The sequence below is a fragment of the Macrobrachium rosenbergii genome, chromosome 39, assembly GCF_040412425.1.
Source record: "Macrobrachium rosenbergii isolate ZJJX-2024 chromosome 39, ASM4041242v1, whole genome shotgun sequence".
NCBI lineage: Eukaryota > Metazoa > Arthropoda > Malacostraca > Decapoda > Palaemonidae > Macrobrachium > Macrobrachium rosenbergii.
This window is the reverse complement of record NC_089779.1, coordinates 3,046,470-3,074,155: the sequence shown is the minus strand read 5'-3', so window position 1 is coordinate 3,074,155 and position 27,686 is coordinate 3,046,470. Positions and strand designations below refer to the sequence as shown.

Genomic DNA, 27,686 nt, shown 5'->3' with positions numbered 1-27,686 from the left:
CGCTCATTTTATTACAATAAACGGTATGGTACACCTTCTCATACGCAGGTAAAGCAGTCTCACACGAGATTTCCTCATGCGATAAGAATCAGTAAAAGGTATTATTAAAAGACACTGAAATAAGATGGCTATATTTTCTGCTGTATTTTGTAAACTTAAAACTGCCTGTTTTTGAAATTAAAACCGTCCTCAGTTCATGCTACGGAATGCGGCCCCCTTTTACCTCACAAATATTTCACTCGTGGCTGTTTCGTCTGTTTGTCTGTGCGTGTGTCTGTGCGTTTGTCTGTCCTTCCGCTGCAGAGAGGGAGCGCAATTTGAGGAGGTCTCTCTCTCTCCCCCACGTGTGCTGCTGATGTCATGATCTCGGGACGATCGTTCCTGATAGGAATCGGCTCAGAATGGACGATTTGTTGCCGCTAGCGGATCATGAAAAATGACCAAACAATAATACTGAAGATTTCGATGATAACAACATAAATGAGAAATATAAAAATGGGAAAAATAAATATATGTATTATATATGTGTGCATAATATGAAAATTGGTGCCCCCACCATGAAATTTTTCTGTCAAACATTTGTCATCTTGAGTAGGTCCTGTCTTTCGTTTCATTCAATCAAGCTTGGTCGTTTTCGACAGGACATCTAAAGAACAGGTACAAATAACTAGTGAAACCTTGACAGGTGATGACTCGGTATTCTTTCGAGAAAGACAGAGTAGGGACTCTGGATACAAGCCTGCCTTGATTAGACGATTTGTAGCCAAGCGACCGACTCGACTCGTAAGGATAATCCTTTCGAGAAGGGAACCTTATTTGATGTATCAGCCAAGTTTCAATAAATTTTACATGTAAAAAAAAAAAAAAAAAAAAAATTTTTTTTTTTTTTGGTTTAATCGCTTCATCGCTAGGTACTTAAACTTGAGTGGCTTGGTGGGGTATGCCTTCTACTGAGTGTTTTTGTTTGTTTGTTGTCTTTCAGATGTTCCATGAGGAAGTGGGAACAGGTCGTGTTTTCTTGGCTTTCAGTGAAGACTCTACTTGCACTAACAGCCTCAAATCCCCCAGAGATGGGTAAGTTCGACCTAACATTTGTACTGAAACTTGTAAGAGAAATTGGAAAAGTATGTTTTAGGTATTTCATCTGCGAGAATAATTAACTGATTCTATGTAAAGAGTAGAGAAATTATGGTTAAATGGTAATTTTTTTTTTTTCAAGAATGATTAACTTTGAATATAAAAAGTGCTTACTTGAAGATTTGGAGACGACAGGGTAACTGTTTGAATGTGCTGTGAAACTGTTGGTTCTACATTTAGGAGTTTAGTGATGAGAAGAGGTATGGAAAAGTCAATGTAGGTAGGAGCGAGTTTGTTCAATGAGACTAGAGATAATGAGTGACAGGTAGAATGGTTGATGTTTACATACCTAGCAAGGGGCCAAGGTTTAGTATCATCGTATATATACACACACACATATATATAATGTATATATGTATATATTTATGTATATATATATGTATACATGTGTTAAGGGCCCTTCCCAGGTCAAAAAGGGCCATCTTTTATTGATGTATCTGTTTTAAGAACAGAATCAATCATCATACTTCTCTGAGATGTCTGTGGTAGCATGGCTCGATGGCTCTCGCTAAACCTATCTTTACACAAAGGCCTACTGGAATTAAACACTGAGAAGCAAAACTAGACTTTATTTAAGGAGAGTAACTCAACCAAAGCTACGGTCATGGAATGGAGTGATTCACACCCCCTATCAATGGAAAACGTAACTAGAGGGAATACTGTTTAACCAACAAGCATAATAATTCTGTACCAAGCGATACTAGTGAATAACACCTTGGTCATCAGACAAATTAATAAGGTCATAATTCTTCTAGACTACAATATATGTCATATAGTGTGTAAGAGTAAAAACACCACTTCCCAAATATTCGTCCTCTCAGGATGAAACTCGAATTCCTGTTGAAAGAAACATATCATTGTATTAAAACCTGAAATGGTGTTCATTACACGCAGAAAAATGTCTAATGGAGCATTAAATGGGAAAATTCATCATGTAGACATCGATCAGTTTCACTGCTTCCCAACCGGGGGTTTTCACTCTAAAGTCTGGAAAAGATATAAATGTCACTGGGTGATCTTACTTACTTTTTCTGTGGCCCAGATAATGTATCTTCATAGTGTGGCAGTTTCTTTAAACACTACACCAGCCTAAAAGCACATATCAGCCACCCAAGATCGAAGCAGTCTCCCCGTGAGAGTCACCGTTCCTCTCATAAATATCCCATGGGAGATCGCACACACACATGCACATACCCCACCGGAACCTGGGTACTTCCGGCGGAACGGTTCAGTGTTCTATCACGCTGTTCCCATGCGCTTGGATCGTGACAGACCCAAATGCGTTTGCAGCAGAAGTGCCACAACCAGGCCAGCACATAGTCCTCCACTGCTGACCCAAGTCAATCAAGACTTAATAGGAGCTTGGACCCCCTACTTTCTGGACACCCTCTCCCAGATACAACAACTGTCCAGTCGAAAGTTCAGTCAGGGCCAGCTCCAAAATCATAGCAAACTGTCTGCACTAGATACGAAAATCATATGTCTCGTGTGCATGATTGTTGTTCCAATAACAGTTTATTTATGGAACGCAACACTTGAAATCTTGCATTCTTGAGGGTCTAAATATTTTGGACAGCTTGCAATTGTACAAGCCCATGCTACTCTTCGCATCTTTAATTCCTGGTGATCCAATTATGCCAAACGGCCTGCGACTGAGCAAGCCCATGTTGAATGCGACGCTCACAAATCTTTGCGCCAAACGGATGTCTCCCAGCAACGCCATGGCGATTTGTAGACGCCTTGCCCAACATCTCTCCGAAAACCCTGGATCCTCTCATGAAGGCGCAGGTGTGGAAACCTGCAGGCATATCGTAGACGAACCCCATATCTAACTTCTATCAGTTGAGGCTCGTAAAAGTCATTTATCAGGCGCTGCAGCGCAGAAGTGGTGTATAACGTAAGTTGGCCATGTTGACAGCCAACCCGAAAAGGCACCTAGTCTACTCACTATGCCATACTATTCCAAGTTGCTAACTGGAAGTTCCACAATCAACCCTCTATCAGGTACACTAACTTTAAGGTACTGCCCGTACAAATTCTTCCCAGTAAAAATTATATGAGAACCCTACCAATGTACTGAATTCGGTAAAGGTAATTCTAAACATCTGAGAGGTAAAATGTCTCGTAAAGTCATCAAAGTTTTACCCTGGGTTACACTAAGCATTCGGTTGCCTCTCCCATTGGCCTTGGCTTTGCAATATACACTATATATATATATATATATATATATATATATATATATATATATATATATATATATATATATATATGTATGTATGTATGTAGCGAAGTTGAGGGTAGATTCAATCAATCCAGCAAATTGCAATTTGGTGCGAGGAGGACACTTCTTCATTCATTTCTAAGTACTTTATTCAGCCCGTAACGTTTCAAGATGTTTAGTCCCATTTACAAAGCTACATAATAAAAGAAACAGACATTTAAAAAAATGTTAGAAATTTATAGAGATGTTTATGAAACCGCTTGGATGGAAAGCAGTTGTCAGTAAAGTACTGATGGAGGTAGAGGATTTCGTTATGGAAATTGTTCTAGTCGGATGTTATACTGGAAGCCCTGTGGAAATTATAATTTGAAACTAAATTCTTTATCCACCCTCTTCCACAGGTTCCAACGTCTTTTATGACTGTGTGGCCTGGTTGGAAGCGCTCTGGTCTTTCATTTGAAACTGGGTTCGATCCTGATGTGAGTCAGAAATTTATTTCTGTTCCACAAGTGATTGTTTGTTGATTATTTCTATCATATTCACTCTGAGAGGATAATTCGAATGAAATGCTGTCAATTGGGTCACTGCTGAATCGGGAAGTTGGGGAAAACACGCTGGTATGCAAGCAGTTAGCCTGCCCAGGTAATGCCTTAGGTACAGTGGTACTCAGGTTCCAACTTCTCTTATGATTTGTGTGGCCTGGTTGCCAGCGCTCTGGTCTTTCATTTGAAAGACCTGGGTTCGACCCTGATGTGAGTCAGAAACATAATATATATGTATATATGTGTGTGTATGTGAAATATAATAAATAATAATTAGATATGAAGAATTATATAAGAATATTGATGTTGTATACAAAGTTCTTAATGTACACGGACGGAGAATACAGAGAGCCATGATCAGTGAGTTTTATATTTCAAGAGCGATTTCCAGTGTGTGGGGTGAGGAGAATTGAGTTGTCTCCTCAGTGATTTTCGTTATGGGAGACTCCCGATTTGATGGGAATGCTTAGAAATATTTGACCTTTTTATTTTCGGACCCCATGACTGCCGGGCCTTCATTAGTATGTGATTTAGGGTGATTGCTGTGCAGTTCTCATGCATGATGGTGATTGAAGGTCGACTTCCATCGTTTTTTAAAGACGGGAATTCTATATTTCATCTGGGAAAGATGTGAAAACTCCCGATGAGAATATTCAAGTCTGGAACTGCACAGATTGGCGAGGATTCGTTTTCTAGAACACGACAATAGTTATATAATAGCTTTTTTATTACTCAACATCAGTAGTGATTTATCCGTTTTATAATGGTGATCATAATAGTTTATATAACTTCAGGCTATCAAGAGTAATTTATTAATTATGGTGGTGAGGTTATGTGTCGCAAGACTAGTACTTTAAATTCTAATTAGGCTTGCTGGTATTTGTTAGGGCTTGAATCTTCAATTATGAACCTCATCATTAACCCCAACATCAGTGAGCTGCTGTTCTTTCCGCGTAACCTCAGCTGAATGTAGCAAGTAGCGTGAAGGGTTCATCCGGGATGTCAATATTAACGTGAAGTCGAAATTTTTAGTACAATTGCCTTATCGCTCTTCAATATATGAATCTCTCTCTCTCTCTCTCTCTCTCTCTCTCTCTCTCTCTCTCTCTCTCTCTCTCTCTCTCTCTCATTGTGTCGATTAGCGCAAACTAATCTGATTATTTTAATGCAAGTTTTCATTTGTTTGATCATTTATCTTTGACAGGTATGAGACGTACGAAATGATGTCCACTCCACCACCTCCTCTCCCGCCTTTTGTTTCCCAGGCCGCTTGTAAGTTTCCCAAGTCTCTGATGGGTCACTGGCACCATACTTATGTTGCTGATGATACCGTCGTTTTCAAGGTAAGACACTCTCTCTCTCTCTCTCACGTTATAAGGAACGTGCAAGTCGTTATAGAAGAGGCAGGAGGGAGTAAATGTATTCGAAAAATTGTCCTTTGATCGTGCCGAGTAAGGGATTCAGAGCCGATGAAACTCGGTTTTTCGGCAACACCTGTTTATCAAAGCATTGGATGAAGGTGAAAGTTGTTTGAAACAAGATTTTTACCAGTAATGATGTTCTTTTTCATGGTTTTAATTATGATAATTTTAAGAAGCTTTTGACTTTGTCAATGCAGGACACTGTTTTTCTTTTTAATGGAAAATCTTATGTACAACGTGATTGCATGGCTAGGGGCAGTCCTTTAGGCCCGGTCTTTGTCAATATTTGTATGTGTGGATGCCCTCTAGCTAATCATTCCCTCTTTTACTGTCGTTACGTTGATGATACGTTTATTCTTTTTAGAGAGAGAGAGAGAGAGAGAGAGAGAGAGAGAGAGAGAGAGAGAGAGAGAGAGAGAGAGAGAGAGGCTGATTCCTTCTTACAATTTGCCAATTCAGCCCACCCTTATATCAAGTTTACGATTGACAGCCCACCCTCATATCAAGTTGACGATTGACTGTGAAGAAGATAATAAGCTCTCTTGTTTAGGTATAGAAGTGTCACGTAACACAGATGGTTTTTACACCTCAATTTCTAGAAAAAGGAAAAGATACTTTACTGGACTAGGTACAAATTTGTACAGCTTTTGTAGATTTAACTTCAAATTAAACGCGTTGTATGTACCCTCTTCCACAGAGCAGAACATTGTCCGGCCATAAAATGCCAGTTAATCTTCAGAAACCCATTAACTGTTGGGTCACTAGTTAGATATAAAGAAAACCTGAGACCTCTCTTGACATCCCAAGCGGTCCATTTATTTTCGTGTCCCAGATGTAGTTTGGAAAATTCTAAAAACATAACAGACACTTCACACGTCTCGAACTGTCGACCTAACCTCGCAACAACTTCTCGCTGCTGGGAGAAAGGGAGCTGGTGACTGGTACAATACATGTACATGCGATACCTGGGTCTTAGCGATGACAGGCAGGGCAGCCGATCGAGACTACGGTCTACCCCAAAGCCAAATCAAAGTCCTTCTAAAGAAGGCATCGTGCTTACTCCATACAAATGGGAAAAAAGCACGTTAAAAGAAGAAGCTTTGAAGAAGAAGAAGAAGAAGAAGAAGAAGAAGATGTAGTTTGGAAAATTATGTCGGGGCCTCCCGTAGGCTTCTTAAGGTCCGCATTGATGGCCACAGTGGGGGAGTTATTGAACAGGTGTCCGATTGTCATCGCCAGAATTCTCGAACATTCGAGAACATTCAAAGAAATGCAAATTTAATATAGAATATAAATACTTTAAAATCATGACGCCGGCTTCTTCCCCTCAACAGCTTGGTGTCTTCGAACCCCTTTTCATAAAAACAATAGTTCCAAAATGAGACAACCAAACTACCGCTGCCCAACTTTGCCTGGAATAAATAACCTTATTTGCTTGGGACCTTTCGCCTCTTCTTCTTCCTCTCACTTGGAATGGTCATTCCCACAGCACTTTGTGGCTCTTGTAAATTTTATTGTAAATGGATGTTGGCTATTAGGATGAGTCTTTTTATTGTGTTTTCTGTGTGTTCGTCTTGTTGCAACTGTGATGGTGGGGTTGGACCCCCGAACGTCGCTTAATTAAACAAAGCTTTGTGAAATTACCGCAACACGACTCCCGTGATTCCATATGATATATATACAGTGTATTTATATGTATATTTATATATGTATATGTATGTACTGTATATGTATATATATATTATATATGTATATACTCTATATCTATATATATGTATATACTGTATATGTATATATGCATGTATAACACACCCAGATTTAGATCTCGGACGTTCGCGCAGGCGTGCAGCAAGTGGCAGTGTGCGCCCTTCCTTACTGAAGTAGAAAAAAATGATTGGACTTGAATGGGAAACAATGTCCTCGGAAGCGACGAACGAGAGGCGAGCCATTGGTCAGGGGAAGCAATAAGGCTTCCCAAGGAAGGCTGCCGCAACCCAATAACTTAGATTGTGTGGTTAACGGAGGGGCGCCAAGAAGTGTTATCCGAGAAAGATGAGCTCGGTCGGAAATGGGGAAGGGCTCTTGGCCGCCCCAAATCTGTTGGAGGGAGGGTGCGGTGAAGTCAGTTCCGTACAAGGTGACGCTTGGCTTATTTTATGAGCATTTTGTCTCAGTCAAACAAAAAGTCTTGTCATATCTGAATATTGCAACATGGGCCTTTCTTTTAGTATTACTTTTAAATCTATAGACTCGTTTTAAAGGCTTTTAGCAGATAGGCATTTCTTTTTATGCATTATTTGCTAAATGAGTAGATTTTTTTCTTCTAAACTTCAAGTATTCGATATTTACGTAAAAGACCGCAGACTCAACTTATGTATTTACTTCTGAACTGGATTTAAACATTCAGTATTTACGGAAAAGATCGCACACTCAAGTCCAATACAAATAATGAGGTACAGTGGCTGCTGTTGTCTAGCCCATAATTATCGGGAAGGTCCCCCGAAGGAAGTTCGTAGATTAAGTCACTCGAAACCACTCGTGTGAATTGATCCTGAAACACTGTTGCCTTCGAAGTCAAGCTCTGGTGACGTGAGCAGTCAGTCAAGTCGTCAACACTATTCCCTTGTCTCAAAGTAGTACTTTGAGTGATGGTAATATATATATATATATATATATATATATATATATATATATATATATATATATATATATATATATATATATATATATATACATATATATATATATATATATATATATATATATATATACGATTTTATCAGGGGAAATCCTACCATGAGCCAGTTATAGACTCTAAATGAATGATTTCGTTACTTACCCTCTATTTTTGCATAAAATCTGACTGCTGTTGATTCAGGAAATCGTAAAAAAATGGAAAAAGGGAAATTTATCTGAGCTGAGGCTCTACTCACAAGGTATTTGTAAGTAAACACGTTAGGATATGTTTAAAATTACGTGTATTTACATGAAATGAAATATCAGAAGATGAAACGGACTAATCAGGCAGTGTTCTGTGATGCCTACTACCATGACTTCATTCTACAGAGATCAATTTCCTTTACCTGTTTCCTATCATTTCGTAACTTTTCATTAATGGCCGGAATATACTCTCCTGTAATGAGATCAATTGGGCAATCCACACTGTAGCTTGAACCGAATGCATGAATTTGTTCATTTTGGCGAGATATTCGTGCAAGTTAGTATACCTTAGTTTAACCAGACCACTGAGCTGATTAGCAGGCCTCCTAGAGAGGGCTGGCCCGAAGGATTAGACTTATTGTACGTGGCTAAGAACCGATTGGTTACCTAGCAACTGGACCTGCAGCTTATTGTGGAATCCGAACCACATTCTACCGAGAAATGAATTTCTATCACCAGAAATAAATTCCTCTAATTCTTCGTTGGCCGGCCGGGGATTCGAACTCGGGCCCTGCTGTGTGCTAGCCGAGAACGGTACCGACCAGTCCAACGAAGAACTTATGGGTACAAGGGGAAGTCTCGCAGTCTTCTCGAAGAAGAAGAAGAAGAAGTCGGTGTACTGATTAGGGTATAGTAACGCATTGCATGTTCGCTTGAACTTCTGAAGTTCCAAATGCACGACATCCTCTGAAGGGAGACGAAAGACAGAAAATATTCAATCTACGTCGCGATGAAAATCCTTTGCGAACTCTAATCTGTCCTTCCAAGGCCCGTAGCCAACATATCCCATCTACAAACTGAGGTCCATTCAGTATGACATTTTAGGCATCGCGGGGACGCTAAATAGCGAGTACATAACCTTCGTGCAACTTCATTGGCGGCGGCGGGAGCGGGGGAGGGGGTATGCTGTCTCCTGTCAGGAAATGTCGAATATCCTTTTCCAGTATAACACCAACGAATGAGAATGATCGGTCAGTGAAGACAGAGAATGCCGGACGCCGGCTGATGTTTCAGAACTGAGGTAGAAAGAAGGTGTTTGGGAAATGAATGTGTACCATCTATTATTTATTGGGTTGTCGATGCTGAATGAAGGAGGGGGACGACACTGGCCGTCAGTCGGTGCTTGTTTCCAGGGGGACAGTCATTGCGACAATTTGTTTCACCGCAAAAGAAAACTCAGCTTCGGGACTCGTCTCTTTGTAAAGCGTCTCAGTGATCGTGTAGGAATACTGCGTGTAGTTTTCCCACAAAAATGCCGAAATACAGTATTCTGTGGTACGGCTTTATGAAAAGAACGCATATTTTTAAAAAAATGACACATATAACGGCATCAAAAATAATAAACAGAAAAGGCAGAACCTCGAACAGCGGAATAGCCAATCATGTAAGAATGAGTTAAACAAATAAAAAGAAAAAACACCATAACTGACGCTGACTGACACTGAAGGTGCGAATGAATCTTTGAGAGACAGCGAATGTTTATAGCGTTCGTAACGAGCGTCACTGACATTCCGAGCGACGACGACCATGGAGTACAGGTGTGGCCGTGTGTGTGCCCGCTGGAGCACGACTTCCTCCTTCCTGCCTCGCCTTGCCTAGTGATGTTGTCTGCGCTCGAAGAAGACTTGACGTTTGATCCCGAAGAAATGCTTTTGTGTGACGCCATTCACGTTGGTTTTGCTTCTCGCGTTGTTATGACTTGAGACAACTCGATATGAGGCGAGAGATGGAGTAGATCAGTGGTTCCCAAAGTGGGGCGGTAGGGGCGGTGGATTGATTTCGGGGGCGGTGAGGCAAGAGGAGGCGGGTTGGGGGGGGGGCGACAGGGTGGCATTAAGAGCATTTAATTTTAAGCAATAAATAGCGTGCTCATTTTTTTCTCTTTTACAAAATCCGAATGACAAAATATGTCGCAAACACGAAGCCTAAGGGAAAGGAACATGTATGCATTTTATAGGTTATTAAAGCGACATTAGAACTATATAAAATGGTACATAATTCTGTATACAAGGTATGGACAGAGTTCTGAGAAATATAGCTGTAAAACTGACACTGTATTGCTCCCAGTAGGAATGATACATATGACGTGACATGTTTATGGACGATAGTATACATTAAAAAGAGTATATGCTATTGGCTTGTGTCATACACATGCGCCTAGCGAGCATGTCAGGAGATGTTCGCTGTGAGGAGTGGATACCCGCAGGGTATGAGTTTGGGCAGCCAGGTAAAATGGATGATCATGTAGGAGTCCATGTGGGACCCTACAGGATTTTAGTGCTGGGTAGGTAACAGCATGTTTGAATATCAGTTGTTGTTTCGTCATTTGCTAAGGATTGAAGTGTTTGGGTCATGCTGCCGACTTGATTCTGAGAGTCAGTATCCTCGTCATTCATGTCCTCTGTGATATCAATACTTTCCAGAGTCGGGAAATTACTACTTGAAGCCAAAGGATGGCGCTTAATCGTCAGTCTCATAACTCGGGCATTGCACTGAAATGATGATGCATTTACCACGATCAGTGGATGTCGTGATCGACCCATTGACTTCAGAGAACGATGCCACTTTTAGCGTTCTGATATTTCCGCCCATTGGAGAAAAATTACAGTATGTTATCTATATTCTATCCACCTTGTCTCCCAGTGTGCGAACTTCAGATTTAATGAGTTTTTGTTCGTTGTTTTTGAATATGACACGTCTCATTAGCTATCCAAAGTGCTCAGACATTTGGCGCTGTTGACGAGTTTTTTAAGTTTGCTTTTTCTTTGCTGAAATGAAATGTGGCTGTATAGAATTGTGTAGTTTCAAGTGCTGTGATTTCGCATGTCTAAGTTTTTTTCACAGAATCACAAATTGTCGATGTTATTAATTGAAAGATTTCTGTAATCATGGCGAGAGATTGTTCTGGCTGTAATGTGGAGGGGGCGAAATGCCTTTTAAGATTTTAGAATCATTTCTGTTCCATGAACTGGTAGAAAGAAACAAATTAGCGTTTGTTGCGGGTAAGTACTTTGGTGTACATACGCATAGCTGTTTCCTAGAGTCCAGGTGACCCCTGCCTTTGGATAGTCGGCGCCATTTGACGTATACAAATAGCAGAGAAACCAAGGACGGTCCAAAGAGGTTTTCATTTTGCACTGAGCGAGAGAAAAAGAGAGAAATTTTGTTCTTGTTGCATGACGACGTTTATGTCCTTATTTTCAGTTATCAGACTAACAACTGTTACTTTGTTATAATTTCTTAGCACTTCAGAGAATTATTATTATTATTATTATTATTATTATTATTATTATTATTATTATTATTATTATTATTAAGGATTATCGCAACTTCAAGACGTACAGTGCCCGATGTGTCAAAGACATGAATGATGGGGAGAGGTACATCGTCTACGCTCGATCCCACTGGTACGTAGAATTCATGTATGCTCAGGTTTCTGTGGTGATGTCACCTGTACTGCACTCGAAATGTAATTTTTTTAATATAACGAAAACGCACTCAGAAATGGTTGGCTGCCTGATAATGGTTGGCTGAATGTCAAGTGTTTGAATAGCTTCGTCGTATTCATTTTGATTACTTGGTGGTCCTGATTTCTTCCTCAGGTCTATGTTATGCCTGTTAATAAAACTCCAGAATTGAGAGACTATGAAAGGTGTCGGGAAATCCAAAAGTAAATTTAAATGGTCACCGAAGTCAACATCGTGAATTAGGTTTCAGATACGATTTGTTTCATGCGGAATGTTTTTATGTATTCCATAGTTAAGGCAAATTGTAACCGGACGAGTAATTTGTAATGTTTTCTCCGGACTAAATGCGACCTAACATTGCTAGGAAGTGTGAAACTTCTTGGGGAAGTCAAACGAACAGTCAGCGATGTCGTATCTCAATCAGCAAGCATTAATAAAAAGTGAGTCTTTTATATTTAATGACATAATTTTTTTATCGTGACAAATTTATTATTTTTAAATTCATGGAAGGTTTCACATGAATTTTTCATCGCTTCGGAAGTTTTAAGTAGCATGTAGTTCTTATTACATATTGATAATTACATGTTTCGTTTAATATTGAGTTAGTTTCTTGAAGTTGGCCTTAAAAAAATAAAATACGTGAAAAGGTTCTGCATGAGGCAGTGTGTAAGCGAAGCCCATCTGAGGACGCTCACGTCGGCGAGTACACCATTTGCTTCGTACATACGAACACTTTTTTTTATTTTTTTGGCATCGTCTCAACTCGTGAGCATTATTAACAGACTTAACATACGTTTGAGGGAGAACTCTGGGTTACCGAATAAGCTTTTATCCAGACCACCAATTAATTTTATAACATATAAAGAAAATATTCGGACATGTTACATTTTCAGTCAATCGTCATCAAGTTGATGTCTGATTGTAAGAGGATTTTTGCCAGATTAAAATACACAAACAGCTGATTCTGTTGATACTGTTGTAAGTAGAATTGTGATGCGCTGTTAATCATGACTATCATTGTTATTACTAGTAGTAATTGTAGATTTTAAGTATATTGGTGTAAACAGAACTCATGTGCGCTTTTAATGATTATTATTAGAAGTAGTCATAGTAGATTTTTAAGTATGCTTTTGGTGAAAGTCATTGAACTTGTTAGTTTGTGTACGCGTGCATAAGACTTCACAAAAGGAAAAGTAAAGGACTGCCTTATGTACGCTTGATTTCCCAGACACTTCATTCCTGTAAGAAGGAAAAGTCACCGGCCTGCTGCTACTGGTAGGCTGGTGCGTACCCATTTCGCTCCTTCAGGCCCTGGTGGCAAACCGGATCGCTTATTATGAATGCTCTTTCGCTGGTTGCAATCACTGTGTTATTCCAGATTGTTGGCGGTCTTTTGAAGCTTTTGATTCGTATTAAATTCGTTTTTTTCCATTTCACGCTTTTCTTGTCATTAAACATCTTCATTTATTGTGGTGGTATAAGTAAGGTACACTGAAAAATATGTCCTTAAGGTTTGATCACGGTACTGGCTCAAGGTTTCCCTCGGCTTAGGGAAACTGCTCGAGTTTTCCTAAGTGCCCATAGCCTCCCTTTTTCTAGAGCCTTTGTAATGTTCCTGATTTGTTGGTCATGCGGAGTATTACGCAAAGCTGCTTGATGTTTTTTTTTTATTTAGTTTTCGTGCTTCCAGTCCTTGACTAGTTAATGACCCAGTGCACCTTGTATATCGGTGTTTTTTTGGGGGTATGTAATGTTAAGTACCTAGTTGTAAGTATTGAGATAGTTAGGTTAAGTTTTACTTTGAATCTTCAAGTAGATCGCTTCCGTAAGTGTGAAGTTACTTGTTTCCATCTTTCATGAGTTAGTACTCGAGTTCTGTGAGCTTTTGTTCACCATTATGTTTGTTGCTGATGTCATTATTTTGTGATATGTAAACTTGAGTTTTGTAGTAAAAGTTTTATTCTGTGTGAAATGTTAAATTTTTCAGTCCTTGATTATTTAGAGCCGGGTGTGACTAAATTTCACATCATGCATTTCAGCCTGATAATTATGCTTTGTGTGTGTGTTTATGTATATTTGGATGTGTCTTGTTTGTTCGTTATTAATATTAATCCACAGACTTTTCGCTCCTATTTGATCACTGAATATTGTTTGTGGCCTTACCTTACAATTATCTCAGTACAGGTGCCTTAGTTTGCCATGTAAGCTTTGTACAACTTTTGTTTCCTCTTCTGACTGAGATCCACATCAATTGTGTAGTGCTTGCTGGGGCCAGGTATGTTTCCCCAATTCAGTGTACTGATTTTGCTAAGGTTGGTGTTCCTTTCACTGATCGTTTTATCCCCTAGGATATATATGAAATACACAGTCAAGGGGTCTTGCTGTTCCTACCATATCGGTGGTGAGGATCATCTCTCTTCACTCAGTTGCCAAGTGATCCTTCTTTTATCTTCGTGTAACCAAAGGTCCGTGCTAATGTTCAGCACTCTGCTGGACAGCATTATACTCACTTCTGGCGAAAGTTCACTTACTGGTCAAGAAGACTTTGGCTCCTGGTTTGCACTCTCCCTCATCCAGCATTTGGCTCCTGGTTTGCACTCTCCCTCATCCAGCATTTGGCTCCTGGTTTGCACTCTCCCTCATCCAGCATTGAGTAATTTTTGCCCTTTAAAAGCTCAATGGAGACTTCAGGTGGTGACAACCATATCCACCCTCCTTTGCCTGCAGTTGTAAAGAAGCTCAACATCTACACTGCCCAGAAGTCTGATGCTACTACAGATTGCCAGAGAGCTGATAAATGGCAGTGATATGACAAAGTCATACGTGATGGTAAATGATGATTTTAGTGACGAACCTCTTACCCAGAAAGAGTGCCAAGGCAGTCATTAGAGGCGAGGTAAATCAAGAGAATGAACACATCTGCATCAAGGGATTGCACGTGGATTTCTTTGAATTTGTTGTCATGTAGGCTATCAGGGCCATGAAGAGGAATTAAGCTCCTCCCAACCTTGCTCGCTGTCCCAGATTTCGTTGCAAGTGATTGAGTTTGCTACCAAGACTTGAAGGAACCACACATGAGTGCTTTTGCTCACCAGTAGTACCAGGCAGTGGCGTCGCTATGGGAGGGCCTGTCGGATGCTTGGCCCCCACTGGCCTCCCCAGTTGAAATTCCCTTTGTAAACTGTAACCCTTCGGTGGTTAAAAGCAGATATTCTCGCCCTGGCGATCATGTCCTACGACGGTCGAAAGCAACTTTTAGTTAACCATAATGTTAAACGCCGCACTATACTGGTGTTGTAGAATAATTATCAGTTAACCCTCCTGTGATCCAACTTATTGTTATCAACTTATGTATGAAGTGATTGAAACTATAGTTACAGTTTTGAATAAGTACCATGCAATTTGTTACTGCTGCTTAGAGTTAATTTCCATGGAGAGGAGATGAAGAAGAGGGAATGAGATAGGTTGACATTTTGAAGAGATTTTGGAGGGTCATAAGTCTTGTGTTACTGATGATATACACTATTTTGACATATTTATATTTACGTGACAAGGATAGTATACTATAGATAAAAATTCAAACTTGATAATAGAAATTATGCTAGTGTTGACTATAAGTTTGTTACAGTAGTATTTAATTCATTTGCATGTAGTAAGAGTTGAAAATTAATTGAAAATTGAGCTCTATAATTTCAAATACAGGTTTACTAATTACTAATACTATCACTTTCCTTCATTCATGTGGATAAATACATTCGAGAACAGTATATTTTACTAATTACAGAATTGGTACATAAGTTTTGTGTAATTTTCTGTGGTCCCCCCCAAAAAAAAATCTTGGCCCCCACCTATGGCCCCCCACTGACGGAATGCCAGCAACGCCACAGGTACCAGGGCTCATGTTTCTTTGCATAGGAATGAAGACTTTGGATCTGTTAGAAATGCGATGAGGCTAAGATCATTTGAAGCAAATGTGCTAGTTCCACATACAGTTCTGTTTACTAATAGTCAGGTTTACTTTTTGAAGACATGGTGTATTTTATTGAACGTGTACAGTTACCATAAAATGTTTTTGACTGAGCATTACAATAACTGAACATTTTTCTGACTAGTGGGGACTGGAGTTATAACTGCCTGTGGCTGAAGCGTCGGAGCGCCAATGTTCTGGAGTTCATGTTGCAAGTCTCTCTCTCTCTCTTTCTGTATTATATATATATATATATATATATATATATATATATATATATATATATATATATATATATATATATATATATATATATATATATATATATATATAATGTATATATATAGTCTCGGTAATTGGGCGACTACTTGGAAATCTTAGCTTAATGATAAATAATATTGCCAAGACCTCGAAGAACATTCTTCATTATAGGAGCTTTCGAGGTATAAAACCTCATCATCAGGCTGAAAAACCGACAAGGATGAGAATCGATGAAATTACAATAAAATGAATTGTCATAATAAATCCTCAGCAAAAATACTAACCAAGTATAAAAAACGAACAGTCAGTACAATTTGTAATTTGTAATTTCATTGATTCTCATCCTTGTCGGTTTTTCAGCCTGATGCCCAATGATTTCAAGTCTCTCTCTACATCAGTCCACCTGATTCCCTGCCTACCTCTACTACTTTTACTCATAATGTCATAAGCTGCCTTAAAGCATCCTCATTCTTGCAAACTACACGACCTTACCACCTCGTCCTACTTTCCGTGACTTTAAACATGACTTGACAAACACATACCCTTTTCTCTGTTGCTCACTTTCAATTCTTTGTAGCAGTGACACACCCATGATCCACCTCAGGAATCTCATCTCTGTCCATTCCAGCACTGCTGCCTCTTTTCTTTGCTGTGTCCTCATTTCTGCAGCAACACAGGTCTGATTAATGTTCTCTAGACACTGATCTTGAGTCTCAATGGAATCTTCTTATTAAGAATCACCCTGAAACCCAGCTGCGTTAATTCTCTGCTGCACTTGCAGCTCACATCCACCCTCCTCACTTATGACAGAAGCCATGTACTTCAAACTGTCTGCTTTTATTTTGTCAGGTTTCACTGAATTGATTTATCCTCCTCCCAGGCTTTCCTGCCAAGCCCTGTTCTTCACTTGCACAAAATACGTACTTTCTGCTCCATAATAACTGTCTCACTTCCTCCCCGTAGGGGGTTAGTGCCGTCAGTGCATCTCACAGGGTGCACTGTAGGCATTACTAAGGTTCTGTGCAGCGTCCCTTCGGGCCCTAGCTGGAACCCCTTTCATTCCTTTTACTGTACCTCCATTCATATTATCTTTCTTCTATCTCGCTATCCACCCTCTCTTAACAAATATTTCACTGTGCAACTGCGAGGCTTTCCTCTTGTTACACCTTTCAGACCTACCTACTCTCAATTTCCGTTTCAGCGCTGACTGACCTCATAGGTCCCAGTGCCTGACCTTTGGCCTAAGCTCGACATTCGGTTCAGTCCTGTCTCGCTTCCTGTTCCAGTAAGACTTCAGGCTTATTAATTTTTCCTCGAAGCTTCTTGGTATTTTCCACAGTGTCTTTGAGTCGCAGCCGTGGACAATGCGATACCCCTTGCCTATTTCTCGTTATTTGCGAGGCCCTAGGAAACCTGTCGCTGTAAGGGAGACTCGGGTTTATTATTGAGGGTTTAACTTGTTTATTTTACTCCCTTAAGCAGCCCTGTAGCATCATCTGTATAGTATATCATATTCCTTTAAACAATCATCCCAACTGCATAGGTCCCAGAACACTACCCCGAGGAACACCAGGCGAGACATATCTAACCTTAGTAGAAAACACTGCTAACAATTGCCTGAAAGAACTTTAAACAAAATAATGCGGCCACTAACTGGTAGAGAAATGAAACTTGTGTGCGCCTTGTCATTGATGATTTCAAATCATCACACAAATCAATTTTAGTGATTTCGAGTATTACAAAAATCAATTTTAATACGTCTGGACCCAGTTCCTTCTTTAGTGTTGTTTTGGTTGAAACTAATTATTTATAGAAGGGAATTACAAATACCACAGTGTTTCCAGTATGAATATTAGTTTTTGGGAAGCATGTGTCTGGATTCAAGATATTTATTTAAAGGCTTAAAGATCAAATTCTGCAAACCTAGAAAACCCTGAAAGGAAGAGATTGGCTGTTAATTCTTGCGGTCAGCATTTACGCAACTCCCTGGAGAAGGGAGTTGTGTCATTTTTGTTCATGTGGAGAAAAAATTTATAAATAAGATATGCTGAGTTTTGGAGAAAGGACCATGCACATCTGTGTAAAATTGATTGTAAACTGAAATGTGATTTTCTTAAGAGGAAAAAACCTACGGTATATATATCCAAAAGAGAACCATGATAATTCTGAGACAGAGTAGAATCAAGAAAATTTAACCCCACTTTTTTTTGTGTGTGTGTGAAAATGCACTTCGAATTGGTCAGCCGCTTATTTGATAACCTAAATTTCTCCGTCAGATATATGTTATTTGTTAATACCTCCAGGCTGAAAGATTGAAAAAATGTGGTATTACACCAGAAAGCAAGCATGGTCGCCGAGTCATCGTCTTGAAAAAGTTTCAGAAACACACTATTTAATGCAGATCGTGTTCTTCCATATACTTGAACGAAATTGGAATAATCAAACATGAAACGTGTAAACATATCTTCCTTAAGACTAAATATTTTACTTACTTTGAATTGATAAAAATGACTGTTTGTGAAACTACGGGAAGGCAAAGGAGCAGTCTAATGGCACAAAACCAGCGCACTTAATTAGTCACATGAATAGATCAGACCAAGTTTTAACACAGTAGCATAAAAAGGAATACTCAAAATTTAAAATAAATCGAGCGTTTTTCTGTTAAGGAGATAAAAGTTTTCCCGAAGGGAACACCAGTCACAATTCTGGTTGCCTATTTCCAGGTACGTGAAGACGCAGAGCCAATGGAGACACCTTTTTCCATACCTTTTGTGCTATTTGTTAGGATATCATGGATACAAATACAAATTTGAACTTTGCTCTATTTCCTCGGAAAGTTACTGAATCAGTGCCAAGAACATGATCCTATAAATTCCCTATACCGACCATAATTCATAAGACTTTTCCACAGGGCTGTATCCACGAGAAACGTTCGATGATCTGCTCTGTGAAGTTGACAAGTTTGGTGACATGACATCGTGGACTACCCAGGGAAGTTAGTAAATTCTTTTGGTTGTTGTAACTGCTCATTTTCCTTTGCCTTATTTATACCATTTATGGTATGGATTAAAAATATTATCCATTTTTTTGGGCCTCACCTCTGCAGCAGCAATTAAGAATTTTTGATGACAAAAGCCTCAGTAACAGTATTGGTGGTGTTCAAAAAATATATAATCAAGGTAGAAAAAATTCATTTTTGATTTCATATTAAAGGAAGTACCTTTTCAGAAGTAACAAACTTCTGATATACAGTTCACTTGTTCCTTGAACCATCCGTGCCATTTGTAAGTGCAGACGTTTTTGAAGTGTTTCCTCAGAACAGGATGTTAGCATTTTAATAACAATTTATTTCTTTTTTTAAATATTTTACAAACAGAATCCCTCCTAGAGGAACCCACCACGTGCCCTATTGTTGGGAATTATGTGGGTGTCTTGCCTGATGCCAGTGGTATATGTGCCCAGCTGTACTCAGATTGTAGCAATCCACAGATTATGTTCTACACTGTCAGTGACTGCAGTAATTTCAGTGCTATATATGAACGTATGTATTGGGTTCTAGGTAGTTTGTGTGTGTTTGAGGCCTCATGCTATATTGTGTCAATGCTAAACTAACTGTGAGACTTATCTTACTAATTAGTTAACATGGCAGTATTATATTTTTAAGCTGATACTTCGTAAACTAATTTAGAATTCCGATACTAACATTAGCTCTTGTAAGATGACTAAGCTAACAATCATTACAAACCTGTCTTAATGCAGAATTTTTGTAAGGAAAGTAAGTTACCTTTTCCTAACTGCTATGTATGTAATAACTAAAGAGTACTGTCTTTTGGAGTTAGTTACTTGAAATGCATAAATCTCTAATTTTAGCCGTATAGTGTGTTTATGTGCAAGGGGAGCAACTACCATGTTTTTCAGGAGAAGATCTGCCAGGACCTACAAGTGAAGCTGGACCCTGGCTCCCCCCTGAGCAGAAGGTGAGCACAGGTGCTGTACTCACCATTGTAGATGATACTCACAGACGTGGGCGTCGCCAAGTTAGTGAGGGACACTTACGGGTTGCTAACGCTCTGACAACCACTATCTCTTGGCTGTGGGGTTCTAGCACTACGCCGGAAACTACCACCACAGCATTAGGAACCACCACCACCACCACCACCACCACAACTACAAGTACACGCCCCTATGCGGCACCAGAGCGGCAACGTCCACAACCACCTTTGGCTGAGAGTCCATTGCAAAATAGGGATTATGAGAGAAGAATGAATCGAGATCCATTACAAAACAGGGATTATGAGAGGAGAGTTAATCCAGATCCACTTCAAAACAGGGATCACGAGAGAAGGCTTAATCCTGATTTGTTTCCGGAAGATGGATATCATCAGTCAAATACACCCCTTCCAGAGCCACCAAAGCAAGATCGATATGATGCTGTTGGATTCTGGCCTAGGAACAGAAATGAACATGAGTATTCTTTTGAGAGGACTTCATCACCTGCTGCATTAGCTACTACACCTCCAGTATTTGTGCCTGGACCTATAAGAGAAGTCAACTCAGACCCAGACCCTGGAGTTCCTGGCCGTGCTACTTGGGTACCGGGTTCACCACCAGGCTTCAACTCTCAGTCAACCCTTAAAAACCAACAGATTCCTAGAAAAGAAGAGTCTTTTGCACATGAAATCTCTCATGTACACTCACCATTAGCATCTCAAGCATCAGTCACAAGGACCCACGATGATTCTTCGTTTCTTGCTGCTTCTGTTTCTAATCGCCAGCCACTCAAGCAAGGTATGCATGAAAGGGAAGACAGATATGCTTGGGACAACAGACATAAATACCCACGTGGTTATTGGCTGACAGCAGACCCACAGAATTTTGCTGGTCAGGGAAGCTTTTCCACTGAAGCAAGTGTTCATTTTGGTAATGTTGTTAGAGAGAGAAATCGGGAAAACTCACGAGATTTTAAATATAGCATGACAGATAGTGATAAATTGCATGAGACTTCAAGGGAACCAGATTTGGTTTTGCATAAGAATAATGAAGACCGTAGTAATTCCTTCCTTAGTGGCTCTGCACTCTCAAGTCTTGATCATTTAGTTGATCTAACCACCCTTTCTCCTTCAGTGTCTAATTCCTGGAGACCTTTCTCAGGATTGTCCCCTGACCCTCTTCTTCCTTCACCTGACTTGACCTTAAAAGTTGAATCTGAGCACACAAACCACAAACAGTCTGGTGTTGAATATGCTGTTTCTGACAACTATGGTAAGGTAAGAGAGACAGAATCTGGGATATCAGAACACAAACAAGGAGTATTAAGGAAACCTAGTGGAAGGGGTTATTGGGATTCATCAGTTGATGACAGGGGTGGTCACTCATCTAATAGAAATGAAAATAGCGATTACGGGCAAACATTTAGGCAAATAACTCTTAACAGAAGTTCAGAAACAGTTTCGGGCAGACCAGTTGACAATTTAGGAACCTCAACAAGCTCTCTCTCTATAGATGTAAATAAACAAAAGTTTAAAAATAGTGTCAGAGATCAAGCTTCTGGCAGTCATTTAGATTCAAATTTTGTTAGTAGCAGTAATGGACACAGAGTGGAAATTGGACCCACAAGAGTTGGACATGATTTTTCACCCAGTGGCGATACACGGGGGAGAGGAAAGATTGGAAGAGTTTCAGACACTGATAAGCCTCATCAAGGACATAGCAGTAGAGGGACTGCTTCTCTTGGAAGCACCACACTGCCCAAATGGAAGGGTCAGCTGCAAAATCACTTTAAAGGTACAGTAAGCCATCAGGCACTTGACAGACATGACTGCACTTCTTGCACTAATAATGCAACAGTAGGTATTTGTATGCTTTTTATATTGTTGGCTGTGTTTTGTCAGCTAAGTAGTAAGCTGTTATAGGTTGAGGACATCATGCTTTTGAGAAATTTTGGGTAGTAATGTTAGAATGGCAATATTTCATTGGTTTATTCATGTTGGATATATTTATCAAGGTAGAGCTATTATCTCACTAACTGTGGTTGCTGTACTATGCATTTTCTAGTTTGGTATAGGTTTTGGCCAAAAACCACATTATTTTGAATTTTTCTGTATAAAGTAGTAACCAGTTGCTCACTGGAGCTTTCCTTCTTTGAATCATATAGTTATTGGCATTAGTAGCAAGTAAGTTGGCCTTGTGGTGGATCTTGTCCCCAAGCTCAATAGCAAGTTATTCTGTGGCTTGTAGGGCTGTGTAAAGTCACTGACGTAAGTCAGTGAGTAGGGACGATGGAAGATACATGTAAGATTATGGTTTTTCATCAGTGAAACCTAAACATTTTAAGAGATATTTGATAGTGTTCTTACAAGGTAAAAACCATTGCTTTACAAATTCTATTGAGGTTAATAACAGTTAGGTGGCAGGTCATTGTAAATCAGCTTCTTAAGGTTTGTATGACTCCAGTTGTGTGGTATTCTGTATTCATCAGTTTTGTATTGGACGATTTTACTTATCTCTGGGCTTCAAGTGGCAGGGTCTGGCATAATCCACTGTGTTTTGAATTTCAGGTCTCAGTCATCTGGACTCTTAATGTAAATGAGATGTTCAAAGCCAGAAATTCAAGCATTTAAGATAGTAATACAGATTAAACATTGAAACTAACTTTATAAGGCTCTTTTAAACAAAAGATGAGAGGGGAAATTTGGGGCAGGCGGAGAGTGGAGGGGCCTGTGATGGAGTTCAATCAGTAGAAATAAATAAGGCTGTAAGTAAAATGAATGGCAAAGCACCAGATCTATCATAGGTGCAAACTGATATTTGGAGGGTATTTGATGTAGAAGGGAAGAGGGGATACTGGAGCTGTTAAGAGCAGTGTTGAAAAGGTAGTTATGCCAAATGAATGGGAAGAAAGTCTGTTAGTAACTGTATTTAAACACAAGAGAAATATTATGGGGAAATGAGATATTATGGAAACAGACATACAGAACGTTTGATGAAGGTTTTGGAAAGAATACTAGGTGAGAGATTATGAGCAATTGTGAACAGCAGTAAAGTTTCATTGGGGGGAGAGACACAGTTGAATCTGTCTTTTTATTAAGACAGATATATAAAAAAGATGCTGCAGTGTATTCAGGAGCTGCACTGTGTATTTATAGACCTGGAGAAGCCTTTTGATAGTATACCGCAGGAGGAGGTAGTGTTTTGATGTGTAAGAAAGAAGCAAGAGCCAGAAAAGTTGGTTATGTGGGTTGAAGTTGTCTATAAAAGAACAAGGACAGCAGTAATTACAGCCTATGGAGTTGGTTCACATCAAGGATCAGCAACTAGCCTGTGTGTGTTTGCACTGGGTATGGCTATATTAGATTAAAGAATCAGGAATGAAAATCTATGGATATTACATGTAGATGATCTGATGATAATGGCAGAGACAATGAGAATTGCAATGGAAGGCAGGAGAGTGTCAGGAATCTCTTGAATGCGGTGATAAAAATGGGTAAAACTAGGGTTATGGTGTCCAACAACCAGGGATAGGTTTTGTGTATAAGATAGAAGAGACCTAGATATATTTGTGACAAAAGAATTCCTGCCAAGTAAAATGAAAAATAAAGATTTGTTGCTCTGTAATCAGACCAGTGATGATTGCTAGTTCAGAAAAAATTGACCTTAAGGATTGAGGAGGAGCAGAAGCAGGAACAAACAGAATTGAGGATGCTGAGGTAGACTGAGGATCTTGCTGTTGGAGAGGTTGGAAGAATTAAGAAATTAGAAGTGATGGGGGTGATAAAGATTACTGATATGGTAATGGAGTGAGCTGCTGTTGATGAGATCTTTAGTGAACCAAGACTTATTTTGTTTGGAGTTCCACAGGGTAGTGTTCTTGATCCATTGTTATTTTTAGAGTATACAAGTGATATGGTTGTTGGCCTGGAAACAAGATTGCTCAGTATTCCGGTGATGCAACACTTGTGGATGTAGTAAAATTGACACTTTTGAGAAATAAAGCTGCCCTCAGCCTCAATTGGGACATGGACTGGATTAGTGAATGGTATAGTCGATGGGGCATGAGGCTGAACTCTAGTAAAACAAAAACGCTATTGATTAGCAAATCTTGTACAGATTTCCCACCTCATCCTCTCTTTCAGGTGGATGGAACTGTGCCAAATGAGTCTGGAGTTTTAATTATTCTAGGTGTAACTTTTGACTCACGTCTAACTTTTGAGAAACTATATATATATATATATATATATATATATATATATATATATATATATATATATATATATATATATATATATATATACTAGTTGGTTAGAGTGTATATGTATATGTGTATATATATATATAATATTTGTGTACATGTGTATATATATCTAATATATATATATATATATATATATATATATATATATATATATATATATATATATATATATATATATATATATATATATATACAAGCGAGTCCCATTTCTGACGGGGTTCCGTTCTTCTTGCAGCGTCGTAACCGAAAATCGTCGTAAGCGGAACATCGTCGAAAATCGTCAAAAATCATAAGAAAACCTACTTTTAATGCTCTGGGTGCATTGAAAACGATGTAAACTGCATTATTATTGAGTTTTACATCAAAAAAACCTTCAAATTATGATTATTCTGCCATTTTGGGGCCATATTTCTTCCGTCGGATGAGCGTGCGTGTCGTAACCCCGAACATGCGTCGTAAGCCAGAAATAATTTCTGATGAATATATTTGAAAAGCGTCGTAACCTCGGGCGCCGTGGCGAAACCGTCGTAAACCGAGGACTGCCTGTATATATATATATACTAGGTTAGGTTAGGGTGTATATGTATATGTATATATATATATATATATATATATATATATATATATATATATATATATATATATATATATATATATATATACTAGGTTAGGATAGGTGTATATGTATATGTGTATATATATATATATATATAATATTTGTGTACATGTGTATATATATCTAATATATATATATATATATATATATATATATATATATATATATATATATATATATATATATATATATATATATATATATATACTAGGTTAGGTTAGGTGTATATGTATATGTGTATATATATATATAATATTTGTGTACATGTGTATATATATTTAATATATATATATCTATATATATGTGCATGTATGTATGTATGTATATATTTATATTTATATATATAGTGATAAAATCATTGCAACCTGTCTTAGGACGTTTGTGCTTCCTTTACTAGAATACTTTTCTCTGGCGTAGATGCTGCTTCTGCCAGAGATTCATTTCTTTTAGATAAAGTGGTTTGTGGTGGTAGGTTTCTGTTTCCTTACAGTAACATTTATGACACGGACCATCGACAGACGGTCTGTTGTTTGTCACTGTTTCGTAAGTTGTATTTCAACAGAGATCTTTGACGTTTACAATTAATACCCGATCCCCTTTGCCTACTGAGAGCAACCAGATTCGCTGAACAGCAGCACCAATATGCAGTAAATGTGCCTCGCTGTCGAACTTCTCAGTTCCAGAGGTCCTTTATTCCTCGCACCATTGGACTGTGGAACAGATTCCCAGAGGATGTCGTGCAATTGGAAATTCAGGTGAAATAATTAACCTCATCCATCAGAGTTAAGGTGGCTCTCACAAAACTTACAAAAGAAAGAGGAAGAAATTTTGTATAGGGAATTTCATCTGAGTTCAGCTTTCATCTGGCCACCAACACCTAAATGGAAGGGCTTTTGTCAGGTGTCTTTCAATTTCATTACTACCGAGTTTCAGTTGATAGTTTTCACAATCAAAATAGCTTAAGTGTCTGTAAACTTATTAATCATTTGATCTGATTTTAGATTTTTACATTTAAACTGTTCAGCTCTTTGTGATGGTTTGTCATTTCAGCTAAGTGATATAGTGCTGTAAAATTTCTAATCTAAGCTAAGTCTGCAAGATAATTTGACCAATAATATTCAGAAACTAATCATAGGGAATAACAGAATGGAACTAATATTGCTGTGTAATAGGAAATAAGCTCCGGCATGGTTGCCAGTCATTCACATCTTCCATTATTCGCTATACATTGATGGAAGAACATCCAATAACTATGTGGACGCGTGCTCTATAACACTTTTTAGTTGCTTGACTTAAAAAGGGTGGAGGACTGTGACATTCAGCATGAAACACTTTTAAGCACCACTACAAAAGCACCTCCGCTTGAATAATATCTTGGAACATTTGAAATAATCCATGTATAAAGTGAGTATTTACCCTACCCAGCATAGATTGTTTATATTTGTAGCATTTGTACTTAATCGTGTTCATGTATTTATATGTGATATATATGATACTGTCTTCAGAAAATGTTTAGGATTTCTTTTTTAAAACTTTTAAAATTCACATTCAGACACTTGTCCTTCATGTTCATTCACATTTGCAGTAAGTGAAATATCTAGCATGAGATAAAAGTATCAGTACCTGTACTTTATTGCCAAGTATTGCAATAATTGTGTTTGTACAAAAATTAAAACCGTTGCCAGCCTATTGCCTATTAACTAATAATTTACCTTGGAAGACCATGCCTATGCTTCCTGATGAATGAAGAATGCTTTTAAAGCAGTTGGGTACACCCCATTTCCTTTGATGGGCTCCTTGTGTAAGGAAGATCCCTGCTGGGAAAGGTTAGCGTTAGTTAAAAAACATTACTTTTCACCCTTCCTCGTCAGTATATAATCTGGTTTCAATGTAAAACTATTCTGTATCACGGGTACCCTAACTACATCACTATCCAGTTTTCATTCTTCCTTTTATTATAAATGTTGCAACTCATCCCACATGAATACACAAGATGCTGTATTTATGCCAAGTTGTAAGTATTGGCATTTTCTTTTTGTGATTCATATCTTAATGTTTTAGCTCTTTTTCAAGAAACAATCTTGTCAGTGGGCGATTTAGTGCCCATAATTCAATATGTGATATAAACTCCCCCTCTGAAGATGCCCCCTGGTATAAAAATTTAACATGAAATGCACTGTAATATCTACAACTCATTTTGTTTCATTGACAATAAGATAAGTAGCTATTTTTCCAAAAAAAAACCTGCATTACTCTCAACAACAGATGTCGCTCTGTGCTCATCTGGCGCGATTAAATTAGGCGGGGCTTCAGAGAGCAGTCACTTAAAACCAAGTCATAACTTGGCCCTGAGTGTTTTCTTTATAATAAAGTAGCTAGGATAGCAAAGATCCTCTCAATGAGAGAATGCCATCTTGAAGTCTCTTGGCTTTGCCATAGAATTTTTCATCTGAAGGGCAAGAGAGCTTTCATAATAATATAGCTGACAAATGCAGAAATGCGATACGTCGAGGTATTAATACCCCAAAGGAAGATTAATGAACATAAAGTTCTCTAAAATGAGTAAGAAGGAAGTCTTTATCTGAGGGTGGTGATAAAATCCTAGTCCTTAAGCCGTGACAAGATTCACAAAGATGCCATCACATTTTCATCAAATGACAGAAAAGACAGGTTGGGATTGTCATTGTGATTGCAGTTTTGCATCATGATGGAAGTAATCGTCCAGTATTGCTTTAATGTTTCCAGCTATTTTAACAGCCATACTAAAATCTCTAAAACTTGATAACCAAACGTAAGACAGAAATTTCACAGTATTGTTTTCTTTATCACCTTTACAGTCAGTGGGGAATTTAGTCCTCATCCA

General features: G+C 38.6%; 1 protein-coding gene across 2 annotated transcripts in view; it reads left to right on the top strand.

Annotated features, from left to right (window-relative positions):
- Positions 1–27,686, top strand: part of LOC136825653 (uncharacterized) — a 96,617-nt gene that overhangs the window by 55,444 nt on the left and 13,487 nt on the right. Inside the window, exons 6-12 of one of the 2 annotated variants that reach the window (XM_067082330.1) lie at positions 983–1,074; positions 5,105–5,243; positions 11,580–11,668; positions 15,841–15,907; positions 18,867–18,951; positions 19,333–19,497; positions 19,875–20,744. In XM_067082330.1, the coding sequence (XP_066938431.1) occupies positions 983–1,074; positions 5,105–5,243; positions 11,580–11,668; positions 15,841–15,907; positions 18,867–18,951; positions 19,333–19,497; positions 19,875–20,744 (1,507 nt within the window). The remainder of the gene's footprint in view (positions 1–982; positions 1,075–5,104; positions 5,244–11,579; positions 11,669–15,840; positions 15,908–18,866; positions 18,952–19,332; positions 19,498–19,874; positions 20,745–27,686) is intronic. The other variant, XM_067082331.1, reaches the window with a different exon arrangement.